General features: G+C 42.9%; 1 protein-coding gene across 1 annotated transcript; it reads left to right on the top strand.

The window, feature by feature from the left end:
• The first annotated feature begins 749 nt into the window (after positions 1–749).
• On the top strand, positions 750–18979 carry LOC123039226 (protein YABBY 1-like). Its single transcript, XM_044462479.1, has 5 exons — positions 750–821; positions 7929–8048; positions 8822–8939; positions 10404–10452; positions 18901–18979. The coding sequence occupies exons 1-5, from the start codon at positions 750–752 to the stop codon at positions 18977–18979; spliced, it is 438 nt and encodes a 145-aa protein (XP_044318414.1).
• The last annotated feature ends 1738 nt before the right edge of the window (positions 18980–20717 follow it).

Below are 20717 nucleotides of genomic sequence, written 5' to 3' on the forward strand. Positions count from 1 at the left end.
CTAACTTTTTTTTTTTGCGAGAAAGCTTCCGATCTATTCATCTTCAATTATGACAGTACAACGAACATCAGAAATAATAAAAATTACATCCAGATTCGTAGACCACATAGCAACGACTACAAGCACTGAAGCGAGCCGAAGGCGCGCCGCCGTCATCGCCCCTCCCTCGCCGGAGTCGGGCACAACTTGTTGTAGTAGACAGTCGGGAAGTCGTCGTGCTAAGACCCCATAAGACTAGCGCACCAGAACAGCAACCGTCGCCGATGAAGAATAACGTAGATCGAAAGGATCCAACCCGAAGGCACACGAACATCAACCAGATCCGAGCAAATTCACCGAAGATAGATCCGCCGGAGACACACCTCCACACGCCTACCAATGATGCTACACGCATCATCGGAACGGGGGCTAGGCGGAGAGACCTTTATTCCATCTTCAGGGAGCCGCCGCCGTCTCGTCTTCCTGAGCAGGACACAAACCCTAACAAAACTCGAAGAAAAAACTAACAACGAAGCCCTCCCGCCGGCTCTTGCCAAGGCCCCCTCCCCCCGCGGCTGCATCCGACCTTTTCTCCTCGCACTCAGGCGCGCTCTCTCCTCTCTCTACATAACTCAAAGGACAGAGGAAATAATTCGGCTATGTTCTCCCAGATCTTCCATATATAGAGCATAAGAGGCATCGTTCTGTTTACACATATATCTTGCCTTGCTTCCTCCCCCTCTTCGGTGCTTCGAGATTGCAAGGAAAAAATGTCATCTAGCCAGTTCGCCTCGGAGCATGTTTGCTATGTAAACTGCAGCTATTGCAACACCATCCTTGTGGTATCACATCCCCCCTCCTCCTCCTCTCTCTCTGTGTCTCTCTCCCCCAATTTGAGGCCATCTTTATTTATTTGGTACTGTTCGATTTTCTGAAGGAGTGCATGGATTACATACAGTTCGATTTTCTGAAGGGGTTAACAGCAGTTTTTTTTTGAGGTCAATAGTTCAATTCATGTAGTTTTGGGGAACAGGCCTTCGCTGCACACTCGTTGCTACAGTAATTTAATTTCCATCAAGTTGTACAGTATCCTTTTTGTCTTTTCAGTTGCCCACTTACATTTTAGTTTGAACATTTCGGTGTTTTCAGTAAACTTCATAGTGCATGAATAAGGTAACACTGATGTTTTCCCTTCTCAATATTTTCACAACATTAAATATGAATACACGGATCTGTTCATACATATCATCAGCAACAAGTACTATATTACTGCGTCGATTTCTTTTGCACTGTCCATTTCTGGTTTGTTTTGCCTTCTTCACTTTGGGCAGATGTACCATTTTTTCGGTAACAAATGGAAAACTATTTCTCCTTGAACTATCTAGTTTTGTTCTTTTTAGTGGCGCTTTACTTGGGATTAGATCCATATGTAAGATTTGGTATAAGCGTTCCTACTCCTCGAGGGAGCCGCGTCGTGTATATTTATATGGGGCAACAATGCCTTGCCGTGGCGTACAAGAGAGAACAGAGAGAACTCCAATCTGGTTCGGTATAAGAGATAGAGAAGGATACCAGAGAGAGAGATAGATATAGGTTGAGATTACATGAAGAAAACTACTCAAACTCTAACACCCTCCCTTAATCTAAACTATCCTATATTGAGATTTCTCTTGAACTCTTCAAAAGGCTTGGCCGGCAAAGCTTTGGTGAATCCATCAACTACTTGATCCTTAGATGGAATGAACCGTATATCCAACTTCTTCTCTGCAACCCTTTCACGCACGAAATGAAAATCAATCTCAATGTGTTTGGTTCTACCATGAAACACTGGATTGGCAGAAAGGTAGGTTGCTCCCAAGTTATCACACCATAGGCAAGATACACGAAGTTGCTTGATTCCTAGCTCATGAAGCAAAGATTCCACCCAAATTAGCTCAGCAGCGGCATTTGCTAGTGATTTGTATTCAGCCTCTGTACTTGACCTTGACACAGTGGCTTGTTTTCTGGCACTCCAAGAAATAAGGTTTGAACCAAAAAACATTGCAAATCCTCCAGTTGACTTTCTGTCATCAACACATCCTGCCCAATCAGCATCAGAAAAAGCACTGACAAGTGTGGAACTAGAACGTCTGAACTGAAGTCCCAAACTCACAGTTTGTTTAATGTATCATACAATCCTTTTGACAGACGTCCAATGAGTGGAGGTAGGAGCATGTAAATATTGACAAACCTTGTTTACATCAAATGATATGTCTAGTCGTGTCAAAGTTAAGTATTGTAAGGCTCCAACAACACTTCTATATTTTGTGCTCTCCTCTTCATTAAGAGGTTCTCCTTGATATGTTGAAAGTTGTTCTGAAGAAGATAGTGGTGTAGGTGAAGGTTTGCAATCCTTCATTCCCATACGAGTTAGAAGTTCAGTGGCATATTTTTGTTGATTCAATACTATGCCATCTTGAGTCTTCTTAACTTCAATGCCTAAGAAGAAATGTAAATCACCAAGATCCTTCAAAGCAAACTCTGAACTCAAATCACGCAAAAGAGCATTAGTGGCATCTTGTGAAGAGCTTGCAACTATAATATCATCCACATATATGAGCACAAAAATCATTGTGTTTGCCTTATTATAAATGAAGAGAGATGTATCTGCCTTGGATGGAATAAACCCAAGATGCTTCAACTGTGAACTTAGCCTTGAGAACCAAGCTCTAGGTGACTGTTTCAGACCATAAAGAGCTTTATCAAGCTTGCAAACGTAATGAGGTGTTTGTTTGTTTTCATATTCTGGTGGTTGCCTCATATAGACCTCCTCTTCCAGAACACCATGCAGAAACGCGTTCTGAACATCTAGCTGTCGAAGACTCCATCCCCTGGAAACAGCAATGGCTAGCACAAGTTTTATAGTAGCAGCTTTTACAACTTGACTAAAGGTATCCTCATAGTCAATACCATATCGTTGCTTCAATCCTTTTGCAACTAGACGTTCTTTATACCTATCAATGGAGCCATCTGCTTTCCTTTTAATTCTGTAGACCCACTTGCAGTCAATAATATTTTTACCTCTCTGACTTGGCACCAACTGCCATGTTTTATTCTTCATGAGTGCATCATACTCTTCATCCATAGCCTTTCTCCATTTAGGATCTTCAAGTGCATCACTCAACCTCGCTGGTTCACCTGAAACACATAACATACCATATGGTATAGTGCCATCTTTTCTTATCTTGGGATTTTTAATACCTTTTTGTAGCCGGGTCATGACCCTTGAAGTAGTAGTAGGCTGTTCTTGTTGTTTCACAGGAGATTGCATAGACTGGCTGGTGGCAGAAGATCTTGGCGATCCATCCATGTGTGCAGACTGGGCTGGTGTACCGGATCCAGTAGACCCCGGTGTGGCTTGACCCGAACTAGCAGCGGCCGAGTCCACAGAATAATCTGGAGCAGAAAATCCCGAGCCTGGCGATCCTGTCCCCTGCATGTGCGCGCCGGACAAGGGAGATCTTGTCCCCTGCATGTGCGCGCCGGACGAGGGAGATCCCACGCCCTCTCCTGTGCCTTGCATGCGCGCTGACATGGCAGAAGCGGAGCGGGTCGGGGACGGCTGACCCCCATGTCGGCTGGTCCCCCTGACAGGCGCGTGATCCCGTGCGGATCTCCGCCCATGATCCAAGGCGGATCGGCGCGCAGGCATGGCAGGTGCAGCCGTATCCTCCTCGTGCTCCACGCCTGCTGCTTCTTCCTCATACACATCAAATATAGCATCAATTTGTACCGGATTTTGATCATCTTGATCGTTTTGAACGCCGTTTTCTTCATGCACCTGCACAGGCGTACCAGAAGTAGAACTAGAAGAAATATTAGCACATTGGTTAGCACAATTGTTATCACCCCCTTGATCAAATTCCGGAAGTAGAAGAATTTCTTTTCGAAGAAGGGCACCGGCATTTGGATGAAGTGACTTGAAAGGAAAAACAGATTCATCAAAGACAACATCCCTAGATATATAGACTCTGCCAGTAGAGACATCAAGACATTTGACCCCTTTGTGTATAGGACTATAACCCAAGAAAACACATTGTTTGGAACAAAACGCAAGTTTGCATGTGTTGTATGGTCGAAGATTCGGCCAACATGCACAACCAAATATGCGTAGGGATGTATAGTCAGGAGTAATACCAAAAAGACGAGTGATAGGATTTTCAAGTTTGATGACTTTACTGGGGCGAATATTGATAAGATATGTTGCGGCAAGAAAGGCCTCATCCCAGAATTTGAGAGGCATAGATGCATGAGCTAGCAATGCTAGTCCTACTTCAACAATGTGGCGATGCTTTCGTTCAGCAGAACCGTTCTGTTGGTGAGCATGGGGACAAGATACATGGTGAGAAATTCCAATCTTTTGAAACAAAGAATTAAGTTTTTCATACTCACCTCCCCAGTCCGTTTGCATGGCAAGAATTTTAGAGTTCAGTTGACGTTCAACAAGACTTTGAAAGTTGCTAAAAACTTGAAAGACATCGGATCGTTTCTTTAGCAAATAAATCCAAGTAAACTTGCTATAGTCATCAATAAAGCTTACATAATAAGAAAATCTCCCGACTGAAGTGGGGGCTGGTCCCCAAACATCTGAAAAGATAAGTTGTAACGGAGCAGTAGATATACTAGTAGAGATGAGATATGGTAATTGATGACTTTTTGTTTGTTGACACGCATCACAAACTGACTCGATACTAGACACAAAGGGAAGTTTATTTTTGCTAATGACATGCTGAACTATAACTGAAGATGGATGACCCAAGCGTCGATGCCACTTTTCTGAAGATGGTTTGGTGACACTCCAAGCTTGTTTATTTGACTCCGGCATAGGAGATGATGATGTGATTGGATAGAGACCTCCCTCGCATCTTCCTGTAAGAATGACTCTCCTCGTTGCCAAATCCTTAATCACAAAAGAGTAAGGGTAGAATATGATGAGAACATTATTGTCAAGTGTAAAACGATGAACAGAGACAAGATTTTTTGATGCATGAGGGATATGTAGGACATTGTTGAGACTAAAATTTCTCTGAGGGGTTTTAACAATTGAGTTACCAATGTGGGTAATATCCATACCAACTCCGCTTGTCGTGTGAACCTCGTCACCTCCATGGTATTTCTCCCGCATCGTCAACTTATCAAGCTCTCCTGTGATGTGCTCGGTAGCACCCGAATCTGCATACCAGTTAGTGTCGATGCCATACGAGTTGGTGACGAGGTTAACCTTCTTCCTTTCCTGATGATCTTCCTTGTACCGATCCCAGCAGTCCCTGGCGCCGCCAGCATGATATTTGTAACATATCTGGCACTCGGGGTAATCGCCCTCATGCTGCTGCTGATATTGCTGCGCTGATGGCTGGCGTTGACGCTGCTGGTAGCCGTTGTTCCCACCGGTGCGAACAGGAGAAGGGGGAGCACGGTCAGAGCGACCACGCCCCCTGCGTCCGCGGCCTCCTCTGCCCCGAGATTGGCCACGTCCCCTGTACATGGCATTGGCTGACGAACGAAATCCTGGTCCGTCGCCAAGCATCTCCATCCTCTGATCGAAAGCGGAAATCTGCGAGAAAAGATCATCAACAGAGATGGAATTCTTGATGGCGCCAACTGCTGCAACGACGAGGTCGTAATCCCGATCGAGTCCGGCGAGGATGTAGTCCACCATCTCTCCATTTGTCAACGGACGACCTGCTGCCGCAAGCTCGTCTCCGAGGCTCTTCATCTTGGTGATGAAAGCATTAATGGACATGTTGCCCTTCTTGGTGTTGGAGATGGCGATCCTCAGGTTTGTTATTCGCGATTGCGACTGCGCAGCAAAGATTGTGGTAAGGGCAGTCCATAGATCAAGGGTACTTTCCTTACCGATCACTTGCGCGAGGATTTCTGGAGTGAGCGAATTCAGGAGATAACTTAGGACCTGCTGATCTTTGGCAATCCATGGACCATACAGTGGGTTCGGCTCAATGGCCGTGGTCTTGTCCGCCTTGGCGATCTCCACTGTTTTCGGCGGCGCTGCATCGCTGCCGTCGAGAAGGCCGGTCACCTGCGCGCCTCGCAGGGCCGGCAGAACTTGCGCCTTCCATAGGAGGTAATTCCCCCTTGTGAGCTTCTCTGTTGGTGGAGCGCCGAGGTTGAGGCCGACGGTGCTGGAGCTCATGATGATGGCGATGGAAGGGCGCTGGGGTTCTGGTTTTTGTGTTGCTAGATGATAGGGAAGAGGCTAGCTCTGTATACCATGTAAGATTTGGTATAAGCGTTCCTACTCCTCAAGGGAGCCGCGTCGTGTATATTTATATGGGGCAACAATGCCTTGCCGTGGCGTATAAGAGAGAACAGAGAGAACTCCAATCTGGTTCGGTATAAGAGATAGAGAAGGATACGGGAGAGAGAGATAGAGATAGGTTGAGATTACATGAAGTAAACTACTCAAACTCTAACACCATAGACTATCTCGCATGCATAACTGGGATTAGCCACTACCCTTTGATGCAATGGTTTTAGATAGCAAATTATATCTCAATTAATTTGGTCTTATCTTCACATATAATTTCGCGGAAATGTTCTGCACAATGGCAGGTTTTCATGCTTTGTAGAACTAAATAAACTTATCCCTGTAGATCAAGAAAGATACAGAATGTTTCTTCATTGGATGTAATTTGGGAAGGAAACCTGCTGCATGGGATAATAGATTTTCCGAGAGTAACGCTTTCATTTTGAAACAACGAGCCTCCTCGATTTCCATTCAAGAAACCGCCATAACCTATTTTCTTTTTGTGTAGTACATTTCTGAGAGTAATAAATAGGAAATAATCTTCATATGTTCCTTGAAATATAATTTTTTTTCAAGTCAAGACTAGACATGCATGCGTACAGGCTGCAGCTGATTAAATCCTCTTTGACCACATATTTGTTTAGTTTTTCATGCGATATTACTTAGTTTGAGCCGTTACTACTTTAATTAACTGATAAAATTTAAGCTGCCACAACCTTGAATTCTATCTCTCTCCTCTCCAAACAGAGTCATTCTGCGGATGTGGAGAGGGAAGTGGATCTGCTTGTCATGTCATTTTCCTCTTTCTCGATGTTTGGGCAGGTGGGGGTCTGTGTATGTGTCACGTGCTGAAAGAGAGGCTGGATCGAGAGAGGGTGGCATGAACTTTCACCTGTATAAAGTTTCCGCTACTTTTTTGCGTTTTCATCATGCATGCCCTTACTAAGAGAGAGAGAGAGAGAGAGAGAGAGAGAGAGAGGATGTTGTCGTTTTCGACCAGAGATGTCATGTCTGCCTGTCACCTGGAGGAGATGCCATTTGGTTTCTCATCATACATCAGGGTACGATATGGATATGAGACATGGTGCAACTTTACCATGCATTCCTAGCTACTAGTATAACTCTCTACCTAATGGGCACCACACATTGACCGTTTGCATTGACCCCATATAGCTCTTACAACTCTACTTTTTAGAGCGCGCATGATTTTGTACCTATCTCTCTCTCCCTCTCTCCGCGCGCATGCCTGTGTGTATCTATGAAGTCTAAATAAGCACTGTTGCACATAGCTAGCAGGTTTTGTTGACTCTACTTGAACCATTTGCAAGCTAGCGCTGGTGCAAGATAGCAAGCATTTAATCTTGCCTGTGACTTGTTTCTGTTCATTCGGATCTAACATACATGATTTATGAATGACTACCATATACAGATAACTATTCAAGATACTCCATTAAGCTACTATACTTACAATAATAGTTCAACAGTGCCACGTTTATCCTGTACATTATTTATTGCAAAACAAATACACGTGATATAATTCATACTCCAAAATACTACAGTTCTATGCATCAGTACCCTTAATAATAAAACACATGTATACACAGGTTTAATTATTAGCAGTTAACGTATACAAACATATTTGCAGGTCAACGTGCCAAACAATTGTTCCTACAACATTGTGACTGTTAGATGTGGGCATTGCACGATGGTTCTCTCCATGGATCTTGGACCTTTCCACCAAGCACGCACCGCTCAAGAACACCAGGTCTAGAATGCAAACGGTTCTAATAAATTGTGGATCCACAAATACAGCAGGAGTTATTGTGGCACTATGTATATACTCTCTCTGTCCCATAATGTAAGACGTTTTTTATACTACACTAGAGTCAAAAAACGTCTTACATTACGAGACGGAGGGAGTATGTGTTTACTAGGTTATATAAATATCTAATAGGACACTTAATTGTTTCTTTTGCCCTAGAGGACTACTTCACCCGGGTTTATAAGGCCTAGTATGTATTTCAAGATTTACTATAGCCATCAATTAGACCAACAATATATAAGATGTGTGCCACAAAAAGTATAGCGATGAGTTTATATTTGAAAGAAGATTCTAACTGTATGATTTCATGGCATATAACTCATGTATTACCGCTCCATCTGATTTTTTTTTTTTTGAAAAGGAGGCTTGCCCCCGGCCTCTGCATCTGAGCAATGCATGCAACCATATTATTAAAAGTCTCAAAGAAAAACAAAGTATTCAAAATACATATTACGCCTTATGAACGTGGACTGACGATGTACAATTTCTTTTTCTCCGGACATCTATCTTTTTTTGGATGGCCTGCTGATGATTACATTTTAGCTTCGTACATAATCTGTGATGACTAAACAGGTTGACAACAACATTGTCGACTGTTTTAATCTCATATATATTGTGGTATAGTGTTTTTTGAGAAAATAAATAAGGGTACATCTCATAAATATAGTTTGACCAATATTTACAACTAATGGTTACATGCATATTTGTTTATTTAGGTGCAGAACAAAGTTATATTGAATAATTCTGGGAGTTACGACTCTGCTGCAAGGAATCAGCGGGCAATGCCCATGTATCCGATGGTGAACAATCAGCAGCAAGTGTCACCGATACGCCGTATGTTGTTTATTTTCATGTTTACTAATTTGCTGCATTTCTTGAATTGTCGTTATTGACGAACTGCATATCATTTTACTATTTTTGTTTCATATAACCACACACTTTACCTACTAAGAGCATCTACGACCGGAACCCCTACTTTTCCCTAAACATCCACGCAGATAGCCCGAACATTTTCAGATCAAAAAACATAACCCAACCGGAGCCCCAAAACCCAACACATACGTTCAGGCTGTCTGACACCCCTCATATTCAGTCCATATGTGGGACGGATATGGGGACGCACGGACACGTCCACCACGTGGGATTGACAGGCAAGACCCACACGAGAACCGTTGACGAGGTCATTGGTTTGTTGAGGACACATTCATGGCGCCGCTCTGGTGCACCGTCCGAGGGGCCAAATCCGGCTATTTAAGCCGGATGGTGAGGGTAAAACCTAGCGGCCCCCATTCCGTCCTTTCCATCCCATCCATTTCGACCTTGTCGTCTACCATGGTCGGGTAGAACATCACACATTACACAATTCTCACACTCGAGTGCTGGTGGAGGTCATGTCGGAGATGTGCGCCGCCGAGATATGTGGTGTCCCTCACCTTGCGGGGGAGGAGAATGTGCCAGGACTGGGCATGGAGGTTCCATAGGAGGAGGTGATAGAGGAGGAGCCACGGGGCCTAGAGGTTGAGCATGGCGGATTGTGCCGGAAGCAAGCGAAGGGTGAATTCCACCTCGCCCAAGCCGCAGAGGCAGAGGTGGTGCACCTCTTGACGGAGGCACAGTTGATGGCGGAGCAAGCAGGCGCGGCCGCCTTCACGGTGCTCGTCGCCAACCCCCGTCTCATGGACAAAAACCAGGCCATCTTGGAGTCGCTCCAGTCCGAGCGGGAGGTGGAGGTGAACCGCTGGCATATCCACCTCGCCGACGTGAGTCATGAGAGGCTACTTGCGACATGGAGGAGGCATCGGAGTTTCGCACCAGCGCCAATGACCATGAGGCAGGTGGCTCTGGAAAGGGGCTCATCGATCTACATCTCCGATGACGATGAGTAGATTTGGGTACTTTGCTTTTTCGAATGTAGCTTGTTTCTTTCATGTGATTAGTACGTGGTGAAATGAATGTTTCATGGAGTAGTATATGGAAATGAGAGTTTGCAAATGAGGGGTGTGGTTGCAATGATAGACAAATGAGGGGTGACCGGTTCCTTCCAGCGGACATATTGAGGGTCAAATATGCACATTTTGGTTGAAGATGCTCTAGCTACTTTGCAAATATACCATGACTGCACATGCTCAAAATAGTCGAACTTAACCTTGATTCCAACATATTTTCACATTACCTTTTCCCTCTCGCTGATCTGTGTGTATTGCATATAGAAGTATGACCAGTTTAATTACATTACTAATTAAATTATCTTTTTTTATTTTACAAGTACCACACGTAATCTTTTCTTTTTGTCGCCAGCACCGGAGAAGAGACAACGTGTTCCATCTGGGTACAACAGATTCATCAAGTGAGATTTCAGGCCATATATATGTTGATCACTTACATAATATTGTTGCTACAAACCAAGTTTGGTATAAACCTGTGCAAACCAATCTAGATTGAACAGATCGATCGCTCCATTAGCTAATTAGCTAGCAACAATAATGATGGACAGTTCAAACACGATAAAATGATTACGGAACTAACTATTATGTGGTCTTGTTAATGAGTTTTGCAAGAAAGTTTGAACACCAGATTTTTGGGTTACAACAAGCTAGGATTAGGCTTATGTTGCATTGTAACCATAAAAAGTATTCTAAGATTGTTTTTGCATCACTAGGTATATTCTTAATGACATGTGTTTCTGTTAGGTTTGTTTGGAAGACAGATTTTGTAAGCACGTATTACAGAAATTATTGCAGAGATATGTTTTTGTTTGTTTTGTTTGGTTATTAGGATTTATTAGTGACTGCTCCCTCCATCCATGTTTACAAGGCCTATTGATCTTATCTTAATTTATTGTTTAAGTTTGACTAATTTTATAGGAAAAATATCAGTATATTTTTCTGAAAATGGAGGCATACCCCGGCCTCTGCATCATGAGGATGCATGCAGCCATCTTATTAAAAATCTACAAAGTATCATCATAAAAGTCTTACAGCTCGCAAACGGAGCAGAGGAAAGTAAAAAAGGAAAATTACATGCTGACAAAGGCAACCGATACGGTAATAAGAAGGATAAGCTCCCTAGACTCCTATCGTGTTATGCGAACGCCATCCGAATCGGTTGAAGATAACCCGAGCTACCATCTCCCATTGGTTGCACCCAGTAACCAAAGGCTCCCTGGAGTTCATAGGAGTGAGTAAGGACCACGTACGGATCCAAGCTGTAGCTCTGAAGATGACCTGCAAGAAAGTTAAAGTATGTTGCCCGTTAAAAATCATATCATTCCTGCAGTTCCATATAGCCGATAATAGCGCACATATTCCAATCCGGATACGAGCCGCAGTAATCTGTTCAACCCCAGCTAACCACGTCCCAAACAATGACGCAATATCGAATGAAGGATTAATGTTGAAAGCCATATGAATCGTTCTCCAAAGTAGCTTGGCAAGTGGACATTCAAGAAATAAGTATTGTATTGTTTCATCATGATCACAAAAATAGCACCGCGAACTTCCTACCCATCGCCTTTTAATTAAGTTGTCCTTTGTGAGTATCACTTGCTTGTGGACAAACCACATAAAGATTTTAATACGCAAAGGAACCTTAACCTTCCAGATGTGTAACGACCTTGAGAGGGGGCCAGAATTAATCAAATTCATATAGAATGATTTCACCGTAAAAATCTCATTCTTAGTTAACTTCCATTGTGTTGAATCCGGCTGGTCGAAGAGTTGAACTTCTATCAGTCTCCGAACCAAATGCATCCAGGCAGTCCATCTATCACCAACTAACACACGTCTGAACTGAATGTCCAGGGGAATAGTTTGAAGGACCGTGCCTATGTAATCCTCCTTACATTGCACAATATTATGAAGAGTAGGATATTGGACGGCCAGGGGCATCTCTCCCAACCACGTATCCTCGCAAAATCTTGTTGACATCCCATTGCCAACCAAGAATTTGACCCTACGAAGGAACAAGCCCTTCGTTCTCATAAGTCCCTTCCAGAACAGCGAGTCAGTCAGTCTCATGGTAACCTGGGCTAGTGTTTTCGAGCGTAAATAGTTATTACGCAGGATTTGTGACCACATACCCCCTGGCTCTGTCTCTAGCATGTATAACCATTTGCTCATAAGACATTTATTCTTAATTTCTAAGTTCTCAATACCAAGACCCCCTTGGTCTTTAGGTCGGCAAAGGATATCCCATCGTGCGAGACGATATTTCCTCTTGGCCTCATCAGACTGCCAGAAGAAACGAGATCTAAAGAAATCAAGTCTCTTCCGAGCCCCTTTCGGAATTTCGAAGAGCGAAAGTAGAAACATCGGCATACTAGTCAGCACTGAGTTAATCAGGACTAGACCTTCCAGCAGCTAAGGTCTTTTTCAATTCGTTCTTCAATACACTCCCATTCTTTATTGGATAGCTTATGATGATGGATCGGTATAACCAAGTAACTGAATGGTAAAGCACCTAATTCACATCCGAACAATTGTCTATAAGTGTGTTCCTCGTCTTTGGCTTTCCCAAAGCAGATCAACTCGCTTTTATAAAAATTAATTTTTAAGCCAGACAAATGTTCAAAGAGACATAAGATAAGTTTCATATTACGTGCCTTAGCCATGTCATGTTCCATCAATATGATAGTGTCATCAGCATACTGTAGAATGGATACCCCTCCATCAACTAGATGAGGAACTAACCCCTCTACATGGCCATGCTACTTGGCCCTGCCAATAATGACGACCAACATATCTACCATAATAGTGACCGATATCATTGTTCACCTTGATTCCGACACTACCCTTCTGGACTTGGGTATCCACTTGGTTCCTCCAGGCTTCACTAAAACCTTTCATGCGCATTGCCTGCTGAAGAAAAGGCCACTTTACTTTATCATACGCCTTCTCAAAATCCACTTTGAAGATAACCCCATCCAGTTTCTTCGAGTGGATCTCATGAAGCATTTCATGCAGAACGACCACCCCTTCTAGTATGTGTCGCCCCGGCATGAACACTGTTTGGCTTGGTTGGATCACTGAATGAGCAATTTGTGTCTATCGGTTCCAACCTTTGTGAAAATTTTGAAACACACATTCAGCAGACATATGGGCCGGAATTGTTCGATCCGAACTGCCTCATCTTTCTTAGGTAGCAGTGTTATCGTAGCGAAGTTAATATGAAACAACTCTAAATGACCGTTGAAAAAATCATGAAACATAGGCATAAGATCATTTTTAATAATATGCCAACATTTCTTATAGAATTGAGGTGGAAACCCATCTGGTCCCGATGCTTTATTCTGCTTCATTTGTGATATTGCCCGAAGAACCTCTTTTTCAGTAAACGGTGCAGAGAGAATATCATTCTCCGCTGCCTGTAATTGAGGAATATCATCAATCACAGATTCATCGAGTGTCGCCGTACTTGTATTCGGGGGGTCCAAAAATTGCTTATAATAATTAGAGATATACGCTTTCAGATTTTCATGTCCTACTATTGTCCCCTCGTCCTGTTCAAGCTGTATGATTTTCTTCTTCCTATGTTTACCATTTGCAACCACATGGAAGAATTGTGTATTGTCATCCCCTTGGACAATCTTAAGCGTTTTAGCACGCAATGCCCAAGAGAGCTCGTAGACTCCTTGCTCAGCCTTGGAATAATAGAAAGAAGAGTGTCTTCAGCCTTTAAGTCTAGTGCCTCAATTAATTGAGTAAGACACTCTTTTTCTTATTTGTAAATCTCACTCTCATTTCTAGCCCAACCTCTCAAAAACTGTCGGAGATGTCTAATTTTATTTTGCCATCTCTCAACATGTGTCCTTCCACTAACCGGCTTAGCCCATTCGCGTGCAATGATCTCCAAAAATCCTTCTCTCTCGAACCAGCTTTGTTCGAAGGAGAAGGTATTTTTATTTGCCACATGGGTAGCCTCACCCAAGTCTAATAGAAGTGGTGTATGATTCGAGATCGCTCTCTGCATCGCATGGACCGACACCAACGGATACTTTTGTTCCCACTCCACACTAGCAAGTACCCTATCCAACTTTTCATAAGTCAGAATGGGTAACGAGTTGACCCATGTAAATTGCCTACCGGTGAGTTCTATTTCTCTCAAATTAAGACTCTCGATAATCATGTTAAACATCATAGATCAACGTCCATCAAAATTGTCATTGTTCTTTTCATCTCTCCTCCTGATTATATTAAAATCCCCCCGACTAGTATTGGCAGATTCTCATCTCCACAAATCCGCACCAAATCGGCCAAAAAGTCTGGTTTAAATTCAGGTTGTGCTGCCCCATATACAGCTACAAGAGACCACCGGAGCCCATCCAGTTTTGATCTCACCCTAAATTTAACCGAAAAGTCTCCTTGAACCACATTAAGCACCTCTAGCGTCTCACACCGCACTCCTAGTAAAATCCCGCCTGATCTTCCTCTAGGAGGTAAGATGTGCCAGTCAAAATTGATACCACTAGATAGAGTTTGAAGAAACTGTGATGTGAAATTATCTTGTCCTGTTTCCAAAAGTGCAATAAAGTCTAAGTGTTGTTCTATCGTTGTCTCCGCTAAGAACCTTCGTTTAGCCAAGTCAGCTAGACCTCTGCTATTCCAAAAGAGTCCTTTCATAAGTCATCATGATTTTTTTCTTAAGCTTAACTCTAGCGCTTCTGCGTACTGCCGAAGTAGGATAAATTTTCCGCTTCCAGGGTCATTTGGGCTTCTCCCCAACACCCTGCGGGAAAATAGGATTGGCAACGACAAAACTGCGCCCTCCATCAGGAGAGGCTCTACAGTGTCTGTAGTCTTCGATCCCTCCTCATCCTCGGCCTCCGCACTAGGCAAAAGATTGTTACATATATTTGCGAGATCAACCATTCCTAAATTGTTCATTTCATTGTCATTCATGGGTTTGATAGATGCAAGATTACGAATAATTTCGGAAGCCCTCTCCACTTCTAATTCCCCAAAGAAATTCCTAAGTCGTTTGCCTTATCCACTATTTCATTCTCTCTAAAGTGCAAAATTGAACAACTTTTATCAAAAGACGTGCCTGTAGTAGCCTCCACATGACGAAGCATGGCTGCCCTCTTGGCGCGCGCTAGCTGCAGGTCGTCCGCGTCAGGCTGTCCCTGGATCCGGTTGCTGACACGCCTGCCAGCCGTCACCGGATCCACGATCCCGCCGAAAGCGATAAGCTCCTCCGCCGTCCTCTCCCGGGGGGTATGCTCCCGACTCCCACGCCCTTCCCCTAGCGTCAATAAAGGAGGGTAAGGCGTAGTCGAGCGAAAATCGGCCGCAGTGGTCAAAGGGGAAGAGGACCATGGAGCCACCTGCTCACTAGTCCCGCTCCCCCCTCGCCAACATAGCAGCGCATGGCGCGGTCCTGCGGAGGGGTTAAGGCATGGGGCTCCTGCCCGCACCTCATTCCCAGCTTGCCCGGGACAACTGGGATAAAAAGAGCACCTCAGACCTCCTGTCCAGGTGCCCCTCCCAGAGAGGTCGAGTCGGACACGTGTAGGCGGGCGCTATGGGCCTCCTGCCCACGCCCCCCACTCGCGGCCAACCCGCAAGTGTCCACCTGCCCATCGGGCACTACTAGAAAAAGGCATGTTAGTGGCGCACCTATATTTACCATTAATGACACACTATAGGTGCGCCACTATTATCACGCCATTAGTAATTTTTAGTAATGGCGCACATTTGGCGCGTCATTACTATGCCTAGAGGTGCGTCATTACTATCTGACTTAGTAATGGCGCACCACATAGAAGTGTGCCATTACTAACAATTTTTTTCAACTTTTTTTTTAGAATTTTTTTTCATTTTTTTTTCAATTTTTTTTTCATAATTATTTTTCGTTTTTTTCTTAATCTCGGGCCACCATGGCTTAATCTCGCATCACTATGGCTTAATCTCAAGTCAAATCACACTCCATGGTCAAACTTCCCGAAAGGTTACCCATCCTCACACTACTCCAACCCAAGCACGCTTAACTTCTCAGTTCTATCCAACCCAGCACCAGCTCACTTAACAGGCACTTGTTGATATATCTAGCATATCAATCTTATTAAACCTTGTTGATGTCTAGGACTTTGTTCATGTTCATGTTCATGAGTGTGATGAAATTTTGAAAAAATATCTCAAACTTCCGTTCATATTACGTATCATATTTTGAACAATTTTTCCAAAAAAAATTCGAAACTAATTTTTTTTCTGTTACTAGTGGCGCACCTAGCAAATGGTGCGCCACTACTAAGTTTGATTTTTTTCATTTCCCCCCCCCCCTCTAGATCTTAAAAGCCCCGTATCTTTTATTCTGTTAGGTTTTGGGGGATTCTAAAAACTTTTACAAATTCGAGTAGATGATTTTTCATATTAAAAACTTTTTAATCCGAGTTCGTTTGCAAAAGTTATGCCCATTTTACAAATTCTAAAGAGATTTGGCAAATAAAGTCGAAATTCATATTTGTAAATTTTCCCAACAACTAGACCACATATCACATGAGAAACTTATTTTCTTTTATTTATTTTTTTGACATTTCCATCATTTTATTTTATTTTTTTAAAACTGAAAAGGTGGTCCACCGGGGGGTGCATTTGAAAGTTAGTAATGGTGCACCTTCACAAAGTGCGCCATTACTATGTGTACCAATTGGTCAAACCTTGGTCAAACTTAGTAACGGCGCATTTTGTATGGGTGCGCTATTACTAAGTTTGACATAGTAATGGCGCACCTATGCAAAGTGCGTCATTACTAAGTTTGACCAAGGTTTGACCCAGTCATACACATAGTAATGACGCACTTTGTACAGGTGCGCCATTACTATGTCAACTAGTAATGGCGCACTATCCCCTGGTGCGCCACTGCTAACAATTTTTTTATTTTTTTTCAAAACTAATAATGGCGCATCACACACCAGGTGCGCCATTAGTAATATGTCAGTAATTGCGTACCTCAATATTAATGTCCATATTAGCTATAGCCGTTTTTTTAGTAGTGGGGCGTAGAGCCCATCCTGACTGGGCCGCTGTCAGCGTGTCGTAGTCCCTGTGGTGCCTGTTGTGGGGTATCGGAAACCTGAAGGGCCGTCATCGCCTCATAGGCCGGAACCAACACCGGTAGTAGCTCAAGTTTTGTCGGGTCGTCCACCTCGATTCTGGAGCTCCATAACCGACTAGGAGCCGACCTCGCTCCAAACGAACCAAAGCAAAGTGTGTTTGTCGGAGTTATGGACGGGGGCGCCTCTTTAGCGGAGTTATCTGCCTTATCTGGTTGCGCATTGGGCCCCTTGGCCGACTCCCGTGGTGAGTTATCTGAGCCCTTATCCTGATCCTGGGGGCTCCGCCCCCCTCAGTTGTGTCCATATCCTGAATCTCAACCCCATCCTGCGAAATCAGAGTGTCCTCGATCTCAAACTCTAAAACGTAAGTGACTCCAGCATGTCTCCATCTAACCATATCTGATATGAACTCAACGCTCACAACACTGACCAGCAACCTCGCGGCCCCAATATATAAAGTACCTAGTAAATGAATTTTAATACATATTCATGATAGATCTAGACATTTATTGTTTTTTTTATAGGCTTAGTGAAATTTAGAATGGTCTGGCAAAAGGCAACATTAATAATAGGCCTCTAAACCCAGATGGAACTACGGGAGTATCTCCCTCAACAAAAACTATTGAATTCTGCTTCTTCCTGTTCATATAGACAATATAATACCTTTGCTAGTGCAATAGATTAGTTCTTCTTAATTCGTGTAAACAGGGTCAGATCAAGTACTGATTACTTCAATAAGATTTCCTGAAGGTATTGCTAGGACAAAACAATTTCAACTTTATCTTTGGAAACGCGCGACAGAAACAATCGCTTACATATTAGTGCCTTTCATTGTTATTTGGTGTGTTTAACCTGAAACATTTCGTGGATTAAACTGGACTGTGTTATGAATTCCGTAATTTAAGCAATCTTTTAGATGGTTAGACTATACATAAAGTTTTATATCTATTCACAAATGTGGTTCCTCATACAATAAAACAACATTGCTTGATAACCCTTTACGGGTATATGGGGAATATATTGCTGGCACCACTGGGATATATCACACCGAGGACTAAAGTTACTTCGTGCTTTGATATTTGCATATTTTTACCATCTTTATTGCAGCATATCCTTATTTTATGTCTTAATAAATTCAAGTTTAGAGTACTATCATGTCTAAAACATGAACAATATGGTCTATATTTGACTATTATTTTATGTTTAATTGATTTTACATCTAATTAATATGCACTCATATGGATTAGTTCAAGTTAAATACGAATTGGTTCATCACGGCTAGTACAATGTTGCATAGTGTAGACACATGAAATGTGTAACCTCAAAGCACAACTGGAAGATATATAATCCTTTTGTCCTATATTAATTGTCACTCAAACAGATGTATTTAACACTAAGAGGAGGCAATAGATGGCAGAGAGGTGTAGCCCACTGGGAGCAAAAAAATCCAAATTAAAATGAAACTAGAATTTAAGGAGGTAGCTTTAGTTTGCTTCACTAATCGCCTAAAAAACTACGTGTATGGTGCCCTGCAAAAAGAAACTACGTGCAGCGTGAATCAGAAGTATATGTCAAGGTTGATGGGTAGTTAATTAATTTATGTTTTTAAGCTATTGCATTTTCTGATCTCAAACTTCATGTATACATACGAGACCCTGAATACACGCAAGTATGATGATTGTTTAAGAAGAGGAGACATGCAGGAGTCATATTATACATATTTAAGTTCGCTTCGATTGACAGGGAAGAGATACAAAGGATAAAGTCAAGCAATCCTGAGATTAGCCACCGAGAGGCATTCAGTACTGCTGCAAAAAAGTAAGTACACTTAATTATAGTACATTTTTATTATTCATGTGCACGCGTCATCATCGGTACATTTTTTTTCCTTTCGAAAAGAGGTTTTACCCCAGTCTCTACATCAGAAAGATGCATATGACTCATATTATTAATAAGAATCCAGCAACAAAGTCTCCAAGTCTCGAAGTAAGAAATAAAATAAAACGCTCATAAGAGCCTAATCGAAAGCCACAACCGGCTGGCAAATAAAATAGGAGCACTACATGCCTATCCTATTACATGACCACCATCCAAACCGGTTGAAAATAACCCGAGCTACCATCTCCCATCGGGTAGACACAGTAGCCAAACGCCCCCTGGCCTCCGTCGAAATGAGTAGCGACCACATACGGATAATTGCTGTGGCCCTAAAGATAACCTGCAAAAAGGGAATGTTCGTTGATCTGTTAAAAACCAAATCATTTCTGCAGTTCCAGACTGCCCATAATAAGGCACAAACTCCAACACGAATGTGCCTCGCTATATCTAAGTCAACCCCATCAAGCCACGTTCCAAATAACATGTTGATGGAGGTAGGCGGAGTAATATTAAAAGCAATATGAATTGAACGCCAAAGAATCTTAGCCAGCGGACAATCTAGAAAGAGGTGTTTGATAGTTTCGTTATGGTCACAAAAACTACACCTAGCAGAACACATCCAATTGCGTTTTGTCAGATTATCCTTTGTCAAAATGACTTATTTATGCACGAACCACATAAACACTTTGATTCGCAAAGGTACCTTTACTTTCCAAACGTGCTTCGAGGAGGGAATGACACTAGAGTTTATGACATCCAGATACATGGATTTGATGGAGAACACGCCGTCCTTAGTCAGTTTCCAATACAACCGATTTGGCCGCTGAGACAACTGGACATCCATCAACCGTCTTACAAGATGAAGCCAGGCCTCCCAACGATTGCCAACTAGCGTCCTTCGAAAACTAATATTGAGGGGAGTGGATTGTAAAACGTTTGCAACGTAAGCTTCTCGACGTTGAACAACGTTGTACAGAGTAGGATATTGAAGTGCAAGGGGCGTCTCCCCAAGCCACGTATTCTCCCAGAACCTCGTATTAGCTCCATTTCCGACTAAGAACCTTGCCCTGTTGAAAAAGAGTTGCTTGACTCTCATCAACCCTTTCCAAAACGGTGAGTCAGCCGGTCTCACAGTCACCTGTGCCAATGTTTTAGACTGAAGATACTTATTTCGCAAAATCTGAGCCCAAGTAGCCTCCGTCTCGGACGAAAGTTTGAATAGCCACTTGTTGAGGAGACATATGTTCTTGACATCCAGATTTTCAATGCCTAGACCCCCTTGGTCCTTCGGCCTACAGATGATGTCCGATTTTGCAAGCCTATACTTTCGTTTAAGCTCATCATTCTGCCAAAAGAATCGAGATCGATAAAAGTCTAACCTCTTCCTGACCCCCACCGGGACCTTAAAAAAGGATAGGAGAAACATAGGCATACTTGTGAGGACCGAATTAATCAGAATTAATCGCCCTCCATATGACATGACTTCCCTTTCCAATAGCTCAGTTTCTTTTCAAAATGATCCTCGATGCACTTCCACTCCTTGTTAGTCAGCTTACGATGATGAATGGGTATACCTAAGTGCGTGAATGGTAACGAACCCAATTCACATCCGAACAATTGCTTATACGCCTCCTGGTCATCATTAGCTCTTCCAAAACAGAACAATTCGCTCTTTTGGAAGT

This window comes from Triticum aestivum, chromosome 2B (assembly GCF_018294505.1).
Source record: "Triticum aestivum cultivar Chinese Spring chromosome 2B, IWGSC CS RefSeq v2.1, whole genome shotgun sequence".
NCBI lineage: Eukaryota > Viridiplantae > Streptophyta > Magnoliopsida > Poales > Poaceae > Triticum > Triticum aestivum.

Excerpts from the sequence above, each read along its gene's own strand:
- LOC123039226 (XM_044462479.1), top strand. The coding sequence starts at position 750 with ATGTCATCTAGCCAGTTCGCCTCGGAGCATGTTTGCTATGTAAACTGC. Across the intron at positions 822-7,928 it reads ATTGCAACACCATCCTTGTG|GTCAACGTGCCAAACAATTG; the intron begins GTATCACATCCC and ends ACATATTTGCAG. Across the intron at positions 10,453-18,900 it reads GGGTACAACAGATTCATCAA|GGAAGAGATACAAAGGATAA; the intron begins GTGAGATTTCAG and ends TTCGATTGACAG.